At 42.7% G+C, this 16,201-nt stretch overlaps 5 protein-coding genes across 5 annotated transcripts; 4 read left to right on the forward strand and 1 right to left on the reverse strand.

Annotated features, from left to right (window-relative positions):
* Positions 1–1,428: 1,428 nt before the first annotated feature.
* Positions 1,429–2,959, reverse strand: EAF01_010543 (uncharacterized protein; the record flags this gene model as incomplete). The annotated part of the gene is made up of 5 exons (XM_038918800.1): positions 1,429–2,071; positions 2,203–2,554; positions 2,606–2,655; positions 2,706–2,880; positions 2,941–2,959. The coding sequence occupies 5 exons, from the start codon at positions 2,957–2,959 to the stop codon at positions 1,429–1,431; spliced, it is 1,239 nt and encodes a 412-aa protein (XP_038765503.1).
* Positions 2,960–3,423: 464 nt separating this feature from the next.
* On the forward strand, positions 3,424–4,184 carry EAF01_010544 (uncharacterized protein; the record flags this gene model as incomplete). Its single annotated transcript, XM_038918801.1, has 2 exons — positions 3,424–3,965; positions 4,022–4,184. 2 exons carry the CDS (start codon positions 3,424–3,426, stop codon positions 4,182–4,184), a joined length of 705 nt encoding a protein of 234 aa, XP_038765504.1.
* A 2,721-nt stretch (positions 4,185–6,905) lies between these two features.
* Positions 6,906–8,810, forward strand: EAF01_010545 (uncharacterized protein; the record flags this gene model as incomplete). Its single annotated transcript, XM_038918802.1, has 5 exons — positions 6,906–7,146; positions 7,301–7,408; positions 7,507–7,725; positions 7,931–7,970; positions 8,018–8,810. 5 exons carry the CDS (start codon positions 6,906–6,908, stop codon positions 8,808–8,810), a joined length of 1,401 nt encoding a protein of 466 aa, XP_038765505.1.
* Positions 8,811–10,429: 1,619 nt separating this feature from the next.
* On the forward strand, positions 10,430–12,487 carry EAF01_010546 (uncharacterized protein; the record flags this gene model as incomplete). Its single annotated transcript, XM_038918803.1, has 3 exons — positions 10,430–10,633; positions 10,693–10,784; positions 10,888–12,487. The coding sequence occupies 3 exons, from the start codon at positions 10,430–10,432 to the stop codon at positions 12,485–12,487; spliced, it is 1,896 nt and encodes a 631-aa protein (XP_038765506.1).
* A 1,379-nt stretch (positions 12,488–13,866) lies between these two features.
* Positions 13,867–16,084, forward strand: EAF01_010547 (uncharacterized protein; the record flags this gene model as incomplete). The annotated part of the gene is made up of 3 exons (XM_038918804.1): positions 13,867–14,212; positions 14,281–15,038; positions 15,101–16,084. The coding sequence occupies 3 exons, from the start codon at positions 13,867–13,869 to the stop codon at positions 16,082–16,084; spliced, it is 2,088 nt and encodes a 695-aa protein (XP_038765507.1).
* Between the last annotated feature and the right edge of the window lie 117 nt (positions 16,085–16,201).

The following is a 16,201-nucleotide window of genomic DNA, read 5'->3' on the forward strand; positions in this document are numbered from 1 at the left end:
CTTCTTTTACTGTAAATGACAAACTACTCCAATAAGTATTACAGGAGTGAGATAGGAGTTCTTTAAGTTTGTGATGCGTAGAAAGCTCGGGTGTCAAAAAATCATAAGTTCCACCATACATCCGCCGTCCGGGCGGAGAGTAGTAAGCTTCTTCCGAGTACAGCCAATAGCAATGACTATGTAGAATGAAAGAGTACTTTCGTAGATCAAGGATCGAAATTATGGAGAACAGAAGAAAGTCTCAGGAGGTTTTAGGAGGTATTCCAAGTTGCTAAATTCTGCATGGTTAATCTTTTGGAAAAATAGACTCGTTTCCAGCTCGTATATATGAGAGAGGCTTCGAGCTTTGTGTGTGTTGATTGGTTGAGAGATTGGCCGAGAGATTGGCGGATAGCTAGAAGGATGAATAGTCTCGTAGGTGCATCAATATGAGAGGGGTGGGATTAAATACTTATCTTATAAAATGGATGACGGCTAGAAAAGTTCCCGTATTCCGAATGATAAAGCTCCATTCGCTTGCTATTCTCACACCCATTTGTAGCATTGACAGGAAAACCCAGAAACTTACTGCTTGGCTTCTTTTCAAAATCCCACACCCACTTTATTATGTGGCCATGCTTCATATTTAGATTTGATTCATCGAACCTAGTCCAGTCATATTCAGCCTTATCGACGCTTATCTCATAGTTCAAGACCCGAATACGCTGCTTAGCTTTGTAGTAAAGCCTGGTTATATCGAAACGAAAAGTTTGACCAATCAAATCCGGTAAAAAAAAGATTCCAATATAAAAAATGGGAATCTAAACGTTTAGTCAATATTTCTATCAGATTTTAGCTTCAAACCCTGATATTTTCGAAAAATATTATGATAGTAATCAAACGAAGTTTATTCGGCTAAATTCATTATCAAAATTTATACTAGATTCGAAAAAAAATGTTTGGTGTTTCAATTTTGCCTAAAAATTCAACATTCCCATATCAAAAGTGATCAAATGAGGAAATTCTTCTAGTATATCCAAGATCCCGGTATATCCCAGTCCGGTATAGCCAAGTTCTACTGTATGTACATCCCTCATTCCTTATGAGTATGGGGACTACAAACATCCGAGATAGAAACTTCCTGACTAGGAGCTCACACTCCGCACTCGACTAGTAATGTGATGGATGTCAATGCATTGGCTTAAGGAGCGAAGAATTCTTGAATTGTTATTCTTGTTGTCTAGAGCTAGACGCCACCCATTCCAGACACATTAAGGTTGAGAATTGAAGATTGTACCCGTGAACAAACATCAAGGTAAACAATCGTTTATGGTATGGAGAAGTAGACAAAATCGAGTGAAGATTCATACATGAAAATACAATATCTCCCCCCAGATAAATACAATTGAAGAACGGATTCGTCGTTCGGTATAGTACATTATCCTCATTCTAAAGGGATACAACAGGCTTTGTCTGACGACTAGATCTGCGTCTCGGTTGAATTGTTTCAATATCTGCCGTGGCTTTTGATTCGGTCGATTTTGACGTTTTCCCCTTAGTCAGCTTACTTGCTTTGGTGGAAATAACCCCCGCATTATCATTTATGACCTCTTCTTTAACCCGAATTGGTTTTCGAGATCTGGCTTTCACCTTCTTTCGTTCCGTGGTATCTTCATCAGTTTCTTCTGATTTCGTGGATGCCACGGCAACCTTCCTCTTTCTCGAGCTTTGCTTGTTCACTGGAGCATCCTTGACATCCTCACTATCACTCGACGTACTTCTCTTCTTCATATCACCAGCAACGGCACCTGTTTTCTTCTGTACGCTTGGCACCACACAAGACGTTCTTCCCCCAACGGTAAGAAAGGTGATTTTCTCCCCGTTTGGTAATGCTGTTGGGCCATCTTTCTTCCCTTTCCCCCATCGATGCTTGAACATCCAGTCATCAGGAAATTTTGACGAATCTGCCAACAAGTCTACTGCGGTTTGACAAATGGACATCATCGAAGTATGCAATCGCTTGATCTCTTCGGAGCTAAACGTGTAACTATATTGTTCAGGATGAAGTCGTGCATTATATAGTATTTCGTCGCTTCAAGTGATGTTAGCATGATAGCACATCGAGGTTGAATTTGGTAACCAGGAGGGAGTGAAACAATAATGGCAGGCTGGATAGTTCGGGGTCGAACAATTCGATTGGGGTAAAATGTAAGATTCACTGACCCGACCCAATTTCCAATTCCACTGATATTCGCTTGGTCAAGTAATAATGCCTTTATTGGCACCTGCTTCTTGTTCAATTTTTGTTCGAGCCACTCAACTGTCAAGATGTCTTTATCGATGACAGGATCTGGACCATTCTCTTTAAGTGGGGAAGTGTCTCGAATGGCTTCAGCGACACAATTTACTAGTCGAATCCTTGAAAATCTACGTGAATCTGTGAATGCAGCCTCAACCTTTGGTTCTCCGGCTGTTTGCAGTGAAAATTTCGAGAATTTCGGTGGCCAGACTTCCTTTTCGTCCTCATTTTTCGATCTATAATAGTAAGAGCCTTGCCCTCGAATGTGAAACCATCCTGAGTTTTTTTTTAGCACTAGTCAAGAGATAACTTCAACTATTTCCATACCCGTCATGCCAAAGTGGAACACTGGATGTGGTGGCGAGGACATGATCATCCTGTCACAACAATTTAGCATTGACTCTTGAAGCATCATGGATGGCCCAACCAGAAGTATTTTCCTTGCTGTCCAGCACCTTCAACCTTCTTACCAGTCAATGCCTTCTGGAATTCGGCAGCACTGGTTCCGACCTTTCCAAAGACATTGGCGTCATCTTGAGCGTTAACGACGGCCAATGTTTTGCCAACAAGACTTTTTCGAATATAGTGCACAGCTCGCGCAACTGGAACGTCAAGTCAGTATTTCATCGTAGCTGGTGATGGAAATGAGCTGGTAGTTCTACCCTCGGCGATTTCGGGCATCTCGGAATGTGCTGTAATTGTACTGAAAAGGGTAGATGGGGTAAGTTAGAAGATGAGACGAAGGAAGTCGGATGTATTTCAAATTCCCGGCATGACAAGAAAAACGTGAAAATAGTCAGTTATCAGTAGGTACTTAACATTTATTAGGTCACCAGCTACCTTGGTAAGAATTCTAGCCTTATAAAGTTTCATAAAACGTGACTCGCCTTCTACCAGCCATACATGATGTTTGTATGAGTGCCTTAAAACTAGACTTCGGCTTTTTAAATCATCGGGCCAAGGATTCCCCATACTACCGAGGCATTGAGATGGCCATATCCCATATCCCTTTCACAAGCCATCTATTTCATCATCTCATGCCTTCAAACGCCCTTTGCATTTCCAACCTTAGAATCTAACATCTCTGTTCATATTTTCTCATTACGTTCCTTCTATTTCCTAATTCCATAACTCAGATTATCAAGATGGTTGCCGACACTCTAGTTTACCACCCATCCATTGCACATTACCTCAAATTTGTCGCAACGACCGTTGGTCGCGATAAGCTCCTCCGAACCCTTCAATACTTTTCCAGATTTTACGCCTGGTATCTCCTTCGCACCAATGGAACTCCTAGTGAAATTGCGCCTTACGAGGCCATCAAAAAACAATTCGGACTCGCGCGCAAATTAATGCGCTTTGGCAAGAATGTCGAACATTTGAAAGCAGCTGCCATCGCTGCGGATTCTAAGAGCCTCGATCCGGTAATCAAGTACTGCGCTGTGGGAAGGCAATTAGGATATGCAGGTTATTTAACTTTTGATGCGTTCACGGTGTTGGATGCTGCGGGTATTAGGAAGAGCCCTTCGACGAAGAGGATACAGAAGGAGGCCTATAGGTTCTGGTTGATGGGACTATTGTTTAGCACGGCGTCGGGAATGTACTCTTTGTATAACCTACGACAACAATCTGCAAAAATTGATAAGAAAGATGGAGAAAGTGTGGTGACTAGTAAGAGGATCGAAAAGTAGGTTGAGCCTCACAGATGTCTGTATCAGGCTCGTTGCTAATCTCTCGGTCTAGGGAACGTGCTGCAATCAATATGCAACTCCTATCAGATCTCTGCGATCTCACAGTCCCAAGTTCGGCAATCGGCTTGGCTAACTTCGATGATGGTATTGTTGGATTGGCAGGAACTTTGAGCAGTTTGATCGGTGTTTATGGTCAATGGAAGAAGACTGCTTAAATAATCTTCTAGTTAGGTGTTTCAAGAGCAGGAGAGCACATGAATAATCGCAAGACTTGACAAGCAGCTCTCTTCCGGACTATCAGATTGGTCACGGATGATAAGATTGTACGTACAAGATTGGATCATGTCATTGCAACCTTGTAGGTCTAAGTAGTCTGGAATCAATCTCATGCAATAAAAGATCACGATGAGGGACCAGAGTTCACCGGAGTTCATAACCGAGACTTGTATAAGATGGTTAGAAGGCCCTTACCCGATTGTTCCGAACACTCTTTCTTTCGGAATCTCCATTACAGATCTGCTTGATTGTGTTTTGTTTAATCACAGACGCTCCATTATTTGTTGACAGAAACTGAATGTTGAACGATGGGATCTCTCTAGGTAATATGCTTCCTACTAGCCTTTATTCTATGAGCTTTATAATATAGCAATGTCTCTTTTAAGGACCCCTTTTTCTTGTCGAACTTCCCGTCTGCTCGTGAAACCAATCAAATCAAACCATACCTAACAGACGAGGCGTTGGCTGCCTTTCCAATCGACTTCGGCAGCTATGATGGCATTCATACGCCGCGTGCTAAGAACATTTTCGATCAACAGATACTATTCAACGGCTGTTGGACCGGCCGATTTGACCTAGTGTTGGATATACCTCACGGTATCTGGGTCGCCGAGGTATTCTTTCATCCTGGTATAACTTGAAAGGCACATGCTAATATAGGCAGTGAATGTAATTCTTGGCGCCTTGAAGCGCTCCTATTGGCTACAACCATAGCAACCACTTACGTCCCCGATCGATCACAATGTGACTAGAATCGTTTTCTCTTGGACAATACACTGAGCCTCGCCTGTTCATTGCCATCTCAATATATTTTGAAATCAACCATTCCGACATCAAATAGTGTCTAAATTCGACACTATTCTTGAAGATTTGAGCCATCTGGACCCTCAGATAGTTTACTGGATATTCGATTTCCGACATTAGCGGAAAGCCCGACCCAAGTTAAAAGCTTTACAAATGTCGATGAAAGTTGACCCTTGGGAGCGTGCAATCGAGATTATTAAGTCACCATTTTCTAACATGAAGACCGAGCCTATGCCGTATCGCCTTCTCATGTCGGCCCGATATTATCTGAAGACGCCTCATACCTACAGACCGAGTACGATAGCTACTCTAGAGCAGATCTTCCATTGGTAAAGGGTATTTGATGCCTATCCGTGCATCGACGGCGAAACGAGTGCAAGGCACTTGAGTGTGAACTGCTAGCGTTGTTGGTACAGTATCTCGGAAATTCTTCAATATTGCAGCCCGACAACCTCTCGGGACATACCGAATTCCACTTCTTGTGGGGTATCATAGCCGGGGACTCAGACTCCAGACTCACAAAGTAACATTAACCGTGCATGATACCAGCAATCAACAACCAACAACCAACCAACAGGCAAAGTACACGGGTCCGTATCACTATTGGACGAAGCATATCATATGAGCCCTTGGCAACCTGATAAGAACAGTCTCTTCTAGGAAGTTCAGCGTTAGACTAGGACAAGCCCGTATGGAAACCAGCGGGAGTGACGGGTAGTAATACTTCCCCGCTGCATGGAACTTCCACCGAAGAAAAAGCGTCCACTAAAATAGTTAGTGAGCAAGAATACAACTCTTTAGCTACGGCTTCTTGATAATGAATGACTCTATGGTGTCTCATTTGGAGGAGAACTACTGAGCATACTCATGTAGCTAAGATAGTGTCATTCACTTATCTTGCATCTAGAGCAATCTACTCGTACATGAGTGGAAGTCTTGTTTCCAACTCGACTCCCACTGGCTTACATCGTACATGCAATATGGAACGCCAATCAAATACTAACAAAGCTTTGGCGGCAAGGTTCTCCGATATCAGATGACGGAATTCATCCCACTACAGATTGCCCTGCTTGCGGAGATCTGGTTGCCAAACTTGCTAGCATGCTTGGTGAACCATTCTACCGGTATTCTATTTCGAAATCTACTGGACCGAAGCCTTGCCCTTAGTACTGTCCACTCGGTATTTGGTGTCATTCATACACGGGCCGAGCGATCACCTGGTCTGACCACGGAATGTGTTCCTGCAGTTGGGCGTGATATGGCAAAGGTTTCGACGGAATCAGTGATGAAAAGTATAAAAAATTGCCTGTCTTTAAGTTACATCGCGATCTCTTTTCGGCTAGAGCCGCATTTCCTGAACATATGGAGATTGCTACCCCGAATTAGAGAGCTAGTTTATTGAATGGAAATCGACATACTGCAGCAGAAGGTAGATTCAAGGCAGAGAAGCTGATTGCTTGTATCTCTTGGATATTTACTGGAATTCACTTACAACTCACAATCGTTATCAAGCTCAGACGGGAGATTATGATTCGAATCATGCAGGCGTCTGGTTACCAGATTTGGAAATAGAAGCTTGCGTAACCATTATGTTGGTGATCACAAAGTATATGGCCGGAAAGTGTTGCCCAAGAAGAGAAGGTGCGATGCACCTCGCACCAAGGTATAGCGCACCAAGCGGCAAACCTCTCTTCCAACATACATGTTTACCTTCATATATTCACTCATTCTTGCGCCGCCTATTAGGATAACATCGACTTAAGATTTCTCTCGCTTTTCTCAGGTTTTCAATCCCACACCGCAACTCTGAGAAGATAAATCGTGCTCTCTGACCATTTCACATTTTCCTACACTCAATGGCGCATCCATCTTCTGATATCCCTTTGAGGAAATTCTTCGGCTCTGGTGCAGATGAATCCAAAGTCCAAGCGGCTGTTGCAGATTTTGGAATTCCACTTTCAAATGCAAGCACTCGAGATTTGGAGGAAGGCACCAATGACCAAGACAACACGGATGGAAATATTCCCAGAGCAGATGGAGGTAAAGATGCTTGGCTGTTCTTAGCTGCATGCTTCTTATTCGAAGCGTTAATCTGGGGTAAGTGATTTCCTGTGCAGGTCCGCCTCATCGCGTCCATTTTCTGAACAGCACTGAAAATTACCATCATTATCAAATTCTCAAAACTATGATTGCTTTAATAGAAACATATCAAAGAGAAATTGAGTGTTCATATCAACTAACACATCAACAGGATTTCCGTTCGCTTTTGGAGTTTTTCAGACATATTACTCTACTCACCCGCCCTTTGATGAACATGCAAACGGCATAGCTATTACAGGAACTTGTGCTACTGGAATCAGTATGTGCAAAATTGAATTTCATTTAGATGCTTCTACAGAATTATCTCACCCCCTCTTCGGCTTCGCTCCTTAATAAGTACTTACAAGGTATCATTAGTGTATCTTTTTGCGCCCATCTCCCTATACGTTCTGGAGACGTTCCCACCAATTCGCAGGCTATCATCAGTAGCGGGACTTGTTATTGTATTGATAGCGCTGGTTGCAGCTAGTTTCGCCACAGAAGTTTGGCACCTCATTGCTACTCAAGGATTTCTATATGCTGTTGGAGGAAGTCTTTTATACTCTCCAACAATGTTCTATCTCGACCAATGGTTCGGTATGTAATCATTCTCTTCTCAATTATGGTCCGACCTTATTTGCCTGTCCTAGTATATTGCCATGTTCAAACATGGCTGGATAAATCCACATGGTTATAATCTCTACTTTTGTTTGGTTTTTTTTATGTTCCTTAATTTCGCTACGTTGCTTCCTCATTTACTTTAGCAGTAATTCCCACTGACATTCTACTGGCTGTGTGATAGTCGAGCGAAAAGGTCTCGCACTTGGTGTTATGTGGTCAGGGTAAGCATCAAATATCAGTGGCCCAAAGCTCGAGCTGACCTTGGCAGTGTGGGAACTTCGGGTCTCATCTTCCCATTTCTCTTGTCATATCTTGTCGATCGATGCGGATTCCGCGGTACTCTTCGAATTTGGGCTGCTATTCTGTTCATACTCTGTTGCCCATTGATCTATTATATCAAACCGAGGATTCCAAAAAAGGATTCCAGCCAACCACCATCAAAACCGAGCTACACATTCCTTAGGTCACCCGTATCCTGGTTTCTACAGATAGCAAATATCTTGTCCTCAGTTGGATTCTTCGCACCTTCCATTTATCTTTCGTCATACAGCGCTTCGCTTTTATTCTCCCCTGTGCTTGGAACATCACTCATCGCACTCCTGAATTCTTTTTCCGTGATCGGAGCCATTTCACTAGGTCATCTTTCGGATGTCAGGCATATAACCACCGTTGTGCTTCTTTCTTCTACTCTATCTACTCTATCTGTATTCATGCTATGGGGCATTTCAACTTCCCTTCCATCTCTTATCGTATTCGCCATTATCTATGGAATTTTTGCGGGTGGATGGAGTGCTATCTGGGCAGGTATGATAACAGAGGTCCAAGGCGCAGATAATAGCGCCGGCTTTGGAGTATTGATGGGTCTATTCAGCGCAGGAAGAGGAGTGGGAAGCGTGGCATGTGGACCAGTTACTGAATGGCTCGTTCAACATAGAGGTTTCGGGGGCGTGGGAGGTGGTTATGGCACTAAGTATGGAGCGGTGATTGTCTTCACCGGAGTAAGTGCTGCTTGCGGATTGATAGGGGTAGGAGCAAGGTTTTGGAAAGTAGGAAGAGTTTGAAAGACACACGGTGCACGAAACAACTCAACAGCTATCAGTGCTACTAAATAGCACACTTCAATGCTTCAGTCCATGTCTGTCAATCAAAAAGTGCCTCAAATAATTCCGGAAAATTTGAACGGATTTAGTTCTGGTGTAAGAGTCTATCACATGATCGGGTGTAAGTGAGACAATTTACAATGGTGTCACGACTTGATAAATGAAGCATAATTTTTACACGCTGCTGGGAGCCCTAGTTACTGAATGGTCTCTGGAATTAGATCAAAGATACAAACCTTTCTTTTTGGTGTATAAGAACGAAAAATAAAAGGGCGGTCTTTCCTCAAACATCTAGAACTCTTCGCTTAGTAAAACCCCCACGTTTCCCCCGTGAATGAGATTCGGCCAGCAGGAACATTGGGATCTGCTTGTTGAGATGTTGAAGTTGCTATACTCGGTTAGGCAAATGTTACCTTCCTACTCGGGAGACCTCGTACGAGGGCACAAGGGGGGTACCCAAGTATCTTTACACTATACTATAGGGAGATATGGAGATATGAAGATATGAAGTGGATTCCCTAAATCATTTGCATCTTTAAATAACATTTACGCGATCAACAATCATTTCTCTGACGCAAGCAAGTAAAGTATCATTTTTATACACCTTCAACCAACTTTTCGAGCCAGCCAAAAAGCCACATGTCCTGTATGGAAAAGGATCTTCAACAACGTGCGGGTGTGTTTTCATAACCTTTTGTCCCGTGTTTGATGAATCCTGAATGGTACACCACCACCGTGTAGGTACTGGAAGTTTGTTCCCCCGGTTAATGTAAGATTACTATCGTACTACATAAAGGTATGCTATCCTTGGTGCCTGACCACAATGAAGGATTTTTCCTTCAAATGTTACAGCGCAGCTTCAATACAACCTTTTTCATCCTTCACTCTTATTCAACTATATCGAGTTTGATACCGAATTCAATATACTCCTTTTATTGAATTCTGAAGGTAACCTACATTCTCTACATGGAATATGGTGATTGTAAAATTGCATGGTTTTTATAACATGTTGTTCTTCAATTGCGAAAGATCTTCAAGTGAAGAAAGCCTAGATGACGTTACGGATCTTCATCGTCGGAACACATTTTCTCCATCAAACAAACATTTACATCTAATCAAGATATCTACTTATCATTCTTACATCTTTTTCAATAACATGCAGTACAATCTGACTACATTAGCGGCGGGAAGAGGCGCAGTTGCCTCGGTCCAACGAATGAAGATTCTCGAAATTGACGAGGTTGAGCGGCACAGCTGTCAGTATATGCAAGGGCTAACAGTATTCATGGAACAGCATTCGTAAGTAACCACTTAACTGCCTTCTCGCTCGGCACAATTGTTTCTATTTCTCATTTGGTGTGGTAGTATCTGTGGTGGCATGGTATCGTCTGTTCATTTTACACAAATACATTTTTTTCTTGCATGATGTGCGAGTATGTTTGCGAGGGCTCTAATAAAAAAGACCATGTCCATATCCGTGAGGGTTTTATCTGATTTTACTTTTGGTATTTTTTTTTGGCTCATCAAGTATTCCTTTGGAAAATGCATATTTGTAGTCTTAAAGAAGGCCTTACTTGAAAATGCACCGTCTGGTCTCTCTCCTTGTATTTTGCATTTTTCTGAGGTGCATCAACGCAGATATCGCTTTCACATGGCCCTCTCCAGGAGCCACCTTGGGTTCAGGAGATGTCACTCTTTGGTGGAGGGAAGATGGAAATGTGCTTTTGATCGAGGAAATGGGTAGTCATTTGTTAGTTTTATTTACCGGAAGCAATAATGCTATGGTATGTGGAAGTTTCCTGCTTCGAAAAGTATTTTGAGTAAGTTGCTAATGTTTGCATAGCAAATTTTGAATGAATGGGTCATTCCCGTTGGAACGTACAATGCAACTATACACCTCAACTCAAACATCGGACCCAATGCAAACAATTCCTAGTAAGCAATCACTTTCGCAGCACTTACAATCCGGTTCATCAGTTCGGATAGCTGGATATACTGCTTTCATGTCACTCGCATCAGTTGATTTAACAAATATCAGTTTCTTCGGCGTTCAATCAAACCCCGTAAACATAACGAACTATCCATCAACCTCCATTCCAGTTCTGACAAACTTCTCACCTCGTTTCTCCCTCACGAATATGACGGGCAGAGATTTTAACCCTTCTATCAGCGCTGAAAATGCCCTGTACAATACCACAGACGGGCCGGATTCTGTAATTCGAGACGAATCGCAAGATCAAGTATCTTTTGCTATGGCTCAAGTACGCTCTCTGTCATGCGCCCAGATCACAACTTCCGGGGTGATTCACAATCCAACTGATGGTGTACTCGTTACAGCTATCCCTTTGACACCTCTTGTTTCAGCGACTACTTCGCCTTCGTCCCTTGTAACAACTGTCTTTTTTACATCAACGCCCACTGCCTCTCTTCAACCCGTTACAGAGACTCCGACACTGACTCCGACTTTCACAGCCAATGCACATAAAAAGATTCTGATCGCCGTCCCTGTCGCTATAAGTGTTGCTGCTCTGGCTGGTCTCTTCCTCTTCTTCGTTGTTCGATACAGGCGTCGGCATCCGTCGTCTGAAAAGGTTGACCCAGACGGATCTATTCTCCCATTTTTCCCACCGCCACCTACTCATCCCAATACATGGATGGATACCACGAATTCCACTGTCAAGAGTAAATCCCATCGTTTCTGGTATCGTCTGAAAGCCAAGTGTCCACGAAATAGTGTTGCTGAGTTGCCTGGGTACGAAGGCCCCGGTACATTGAAGTCTGCCTCACAGCGTAACACCAGTCCAAGCGGAACGACAATAACGAACAAGAGTGAAATGGCTCACTCGCCTACAATTATTCCTTCCACTGCAGCAGCTAGAATATTATCGACGAAGAACCCACACCAACCACAAAGCTACCCAGGACGCGAAGTCGGCTTTTTAGCTGTAGGTCCAAATTCGGCAATCAATAACCACAACTCGGATCCTCAAACTCCTCTTAGTGTCACCCACACAAATCATTCGTATCCACGTGCCTCAACTATCAAGACCATCACAACGGAAAGTTCAGGCATTCCATCTTCATCAGCTCTATCTTCATCTTTTGACCGCGAACGCGAACGCGGGCCCTTTCCTTTAGACTTCGGAATTTCTACATTCAAAGAAAGAGCAACACAAATTCCACCACAGCCACCAAGCCCCGCAGCCCTTAGAAGTATGGCAAAAATAGTTACGATTCCGAGGAGTAATTCATTATCACGTTCGGGTTCGGATTTTGGTGCGATACCTCAACCTTCTTCTACTTACTATCCGGCGAGGAAAAGCTCGCTTCAAAGAGGAGGATCAGATGGGTATAATTTTTCGAATCCTACATCGACATATCAAAACTTTTCATATCACACAACTTCGTCCTCATATCAAGCTCTGCAAACATCATTTCCTCCACCACCAACTTCGATGCTATCTCAGGCGTCTCAATCGAAGAGATTTAGAAGTCCAATGGGGAGGACAGATGAGAGTGCGGCTGTTAGAGAAGCAGAAAGAAGAATTAGAGGATTACTTGGGAACAATGGGGGAATCGCTTCTGGTAGGGATGAGATTGTGAGTCCAATTAGTCCGGTTAGTCCTATGTCGAGATGAATGAAGGAGGAATGTTTGGAGAATCATGATCTGTGTATGATGTCTGTTTGTACGTATGTAAGATGTATAAGTAGGTAGGAAACGAATGAAATGAGATGAATGATAGGGGGTATGGGTGGAGGAAATGGCGTTTGGCACTTAATGAAAGGATTTGGTAACGAGGAATAGAGGTTGTTTGTGATGGAAACCGAGTGGAAATGAAATGAAATGAAACAATGAGTTGATTCAATGAATGAAAATGTATATAGCCCACTTCGCTCGTTGAATGTCATTATTTGAGCTGTGTATGATTGAAAAAGAACTTCTGCTCTGAATCTGGATATCTGGAAATTTGGATAACATGATTATTATTAGGTATAATTATGGTTTGGAAATTGACATAAGTTATTCAACTGCTTGATATGAGAGTTTATCTTTTGATTGCTCAATTTCGAATAAAACATTGTAAGTATTCTTAAGATATACTAATCGATATATCAAGAGATATTTCTAAATCCATTGTTGGGAGTGCCCATCAATTCGTATACCTACTGGTGGGCTGATATCTCTGCTGACACCTCTTCTTACTTTTTTTTTTATAGCTTGGTATGTCAATATTTGATCTTATAATAGGAAGGTGCCTCTTCTGAAGTATGAGAGATTAAGGAGAGGTCTTTTGAAAAGCATCAAGTCGAGAGGGGTTTTGGAGGAGCTAGGGTATACCCCCCGCTTTTCTTCGAAGAATTCTTAACGCTCTTTTGATCAATTTTTGCTTGGTCAGCAAATCCAAAATTTCAAGGAATTCATAAATTCGACCTTTGGAAGAGGCTCTGCGTTGTGTGCAAGTACGACACCTGTTTAGACAGGGGGATTGAGAGGGTTGTACTCTCATTAGTGGTGGAGAGATAAGAGTGCGAGGAGTTGAATCGAAGTTGACTTTTTGGCATGATGGTTAGATTTGCGTCACGAAATCAATACACCCAGTGAGATGTCGAAACTCGTCTTGCTGTGCTGTTGCTTCATTGAGGAGATTAGGAGAAGAGACTATTCGAAAGCGATGATTCAATGTTCGTGTCTAATAAACATTGATACGCATGAGAAGAAGAGAGAAGAAGAGAGAAGAAGAGAGAAGAAGAGAGAAGAAGAGAGAAGAAAAGAGAAGAAAAGAAAAGGGAAAGAATGGATTGGAAATTAATTTCTCTATGAACATGAGATCTTATCTAGTTTGTATGTTCGACTGTATTCGAAAAAAATGAAAATGGGATTGATAATATCGGCTCCCTTCCTCATTGGGCGCATACACATACGTCTGACATTTAAAAGGGTCCTCTACCCCGCACTGGGTTTTCATTCTTCTTCATCTTTTTACAATTACTAATAAGTACTCGTCTCAAGTTACAATGTTCTGTGAAACTTGTATAGATTTCTTCAGAACATTAGGGGAGGCTTCAACAGAAAGTGAATTCAAATCCGAAGATACATTCCCAATTACAGGATTATTCGAACACCATACTACTGATGATGCCTTCAAGCGGGCGCTTGACACAGGCTGTATTCTATGCAAGAAATTGAGGGAAAATCTAAGTTACGAAGCTCTTGACCTAGATGGTGATAAACTTGCAGCTTTCAGATTGGTTTGTTCGTGGTATCAGACGGGCCCTAAATCAGGTTTTGATGTCGTATGTTCCGTGGATGGGTTTACAAAGACTTCCCACATTTCTCTTATGCCAGTTAATCCTCCTGAAGGTATCCTATCTATTCCCCAATTCATCAAAGTCTGAAGTCTGTGGGCATCATACTGATAGTGGTTTCAGATCGACTATTGCTACCTGATTACCACGAAACTACCAACACAGGCACTGATGCTTGCTTTGCACTTGCTAACCATTGGCTAAAGACATGCCTAAGTTCGCATCAAGGCTGTAAGCATCTTCGCCCCTCGTCATTGAAAGCTTGGACACCAAGTCGCTTGATTCGTATCAGAGGTGTTGATGATTTGGTTTTGTGTTTACGCCAAATGGGGAGCATTCCTATAGGGGTAGAGTACGCCACATTATCTCACTGTTGGGGCAAAATCCCAGCGACTCAGAGGTTGGTATTAACAAGTAAAAATGTCAGTTCATGGACGCGAGGAATGCCTGACCTCAAAATTATGAAAACATTTGATCACGCAATTATCATTTGTCGAAAACTTGGACTGGAATATATCTGGATCGATTCTCTGTGCATTCTTGAAGACTCTCGGGATGATTGGTATCAGGAGGCATCGCTCATGAGCACGGTGTATAAGTATTCCAAGTTTACTATTACTGCCACAGCGGCCATTGATGATACTGTGGGATGCTTCTTTGATCGTGATTTGAACATCTGTCTGCCCACTAGAGTAGAATTTCTCAAGAATCAGATATGTTTCCTTGGCGCCAGCAAACAATCAATGACTAAATCCAATATTTTTCTAGATGATTCTAGGTCTACGCTTCTGCGAGGTCGTTATGACATTCAAGAATGGTCAACCTGGACCCAGCGAATCAGTAATGCCCCTGTAAGCAAACGCTCTTGGGTTCTTCAAGAGGTATGTACACTGTACAAGACGAATACACTCACTTGATCTACTATTCTAAGAGGATAATCTAGCGTCTTCTTAGCCCGCGAGTTCTTCATTTTTCAGACAGACAGCTCTTCTGGGAATGTGCAAAGCTCCAAGCCTCAGAGTCGTTACCATTCGGAATGCCCGAGGATGCAAATGCACATTTCAAAACCCTAAGCCCCTGTAGATATCAGGGTCAATATTTCACTGATCTCGATTTCGAGGGAGAAACGTTGTTACAAAAGCATCGGCATTTGGAATATGCTTCTCTGACTTGGAAATCAGCAATAATCACTTATACAAAGGGGAAATTGACTAAAAGCTCCGACAAACTCGCTGCGATTTCCGCCATAGCGAGAGAGCTCCAGCCCTTGATGCGATGTCGATATCTGGCTGGTCTTTGGGAATCCGCTCTTGTATTCCGGCTAGCAAGGTATAGTTACACAGACAGCTATCCATCGATGATGTATCGAGCACCATCGTGGTCTTGGGCTTCAATTGATGGGTCGATTATGTTTCATCCTTGGAGTACTCTTGAATCCTTTGATCCGCTGATAGAGATCCTCAAAGTGGTTACAGATCTTGTCGGCGGAGATGAGTTTGGTCAAGTCAAAGGCGGCCATCTGAAACTTCTGGGACAAGCGATCGATTTTGAAATCATTCTCGATATGGCCGAGCACAGAGAGATAATCCATATCAATGGTCAACCCACCATTTTATGTCTAACAAAGGATGATAAGAACATGGGAATCGGGGTTTCAACAAAAAAGTTTTGCTGTCTGCCTCTCTATCTAAATTTGAGCTTCCCACAAGGATTCAGCAGCCTTATCCTCGAACGTGTTGATATCGATAATGAGGTGTATCGACGTGTAGGAACATTAAGCACTTCGTACTTTCTCCCTGAGAAAATCGTGACGGCGTTTCGAGAAGACCCAATACTGTCCATTATTGGTGATATCGAAAAATCAAAAGACGGTTCACTGGCCTTCAAAAGGGGGTCTGCAGATTTGCGAGAGGTTGTAATAGTGTAGACATTCTTTGCCATTAGGCAACGGCTCACGGGAGACTCTTCTTTCTGAAAGTTGGGGCGTGGGGGACACTGACATGGCATAACGAAACATCAATCGAGTTGATGAGATAGCTTTGCA

Source organism: Botrytis porri (assembly GCF_014898465.1).
Source record: "Botrytis porri strain MUCL 3234 chromosome Unknown BPOR_017, whole genome shotgun sequence".
Classification (NCBI taxonomy): domain Eukaryota; kingdom Fungi; phylum Ascomycota; class Leotiomycetes; order Helotiales; family Sclerotiniaceae; genus Botrytis; species Botrytis porri.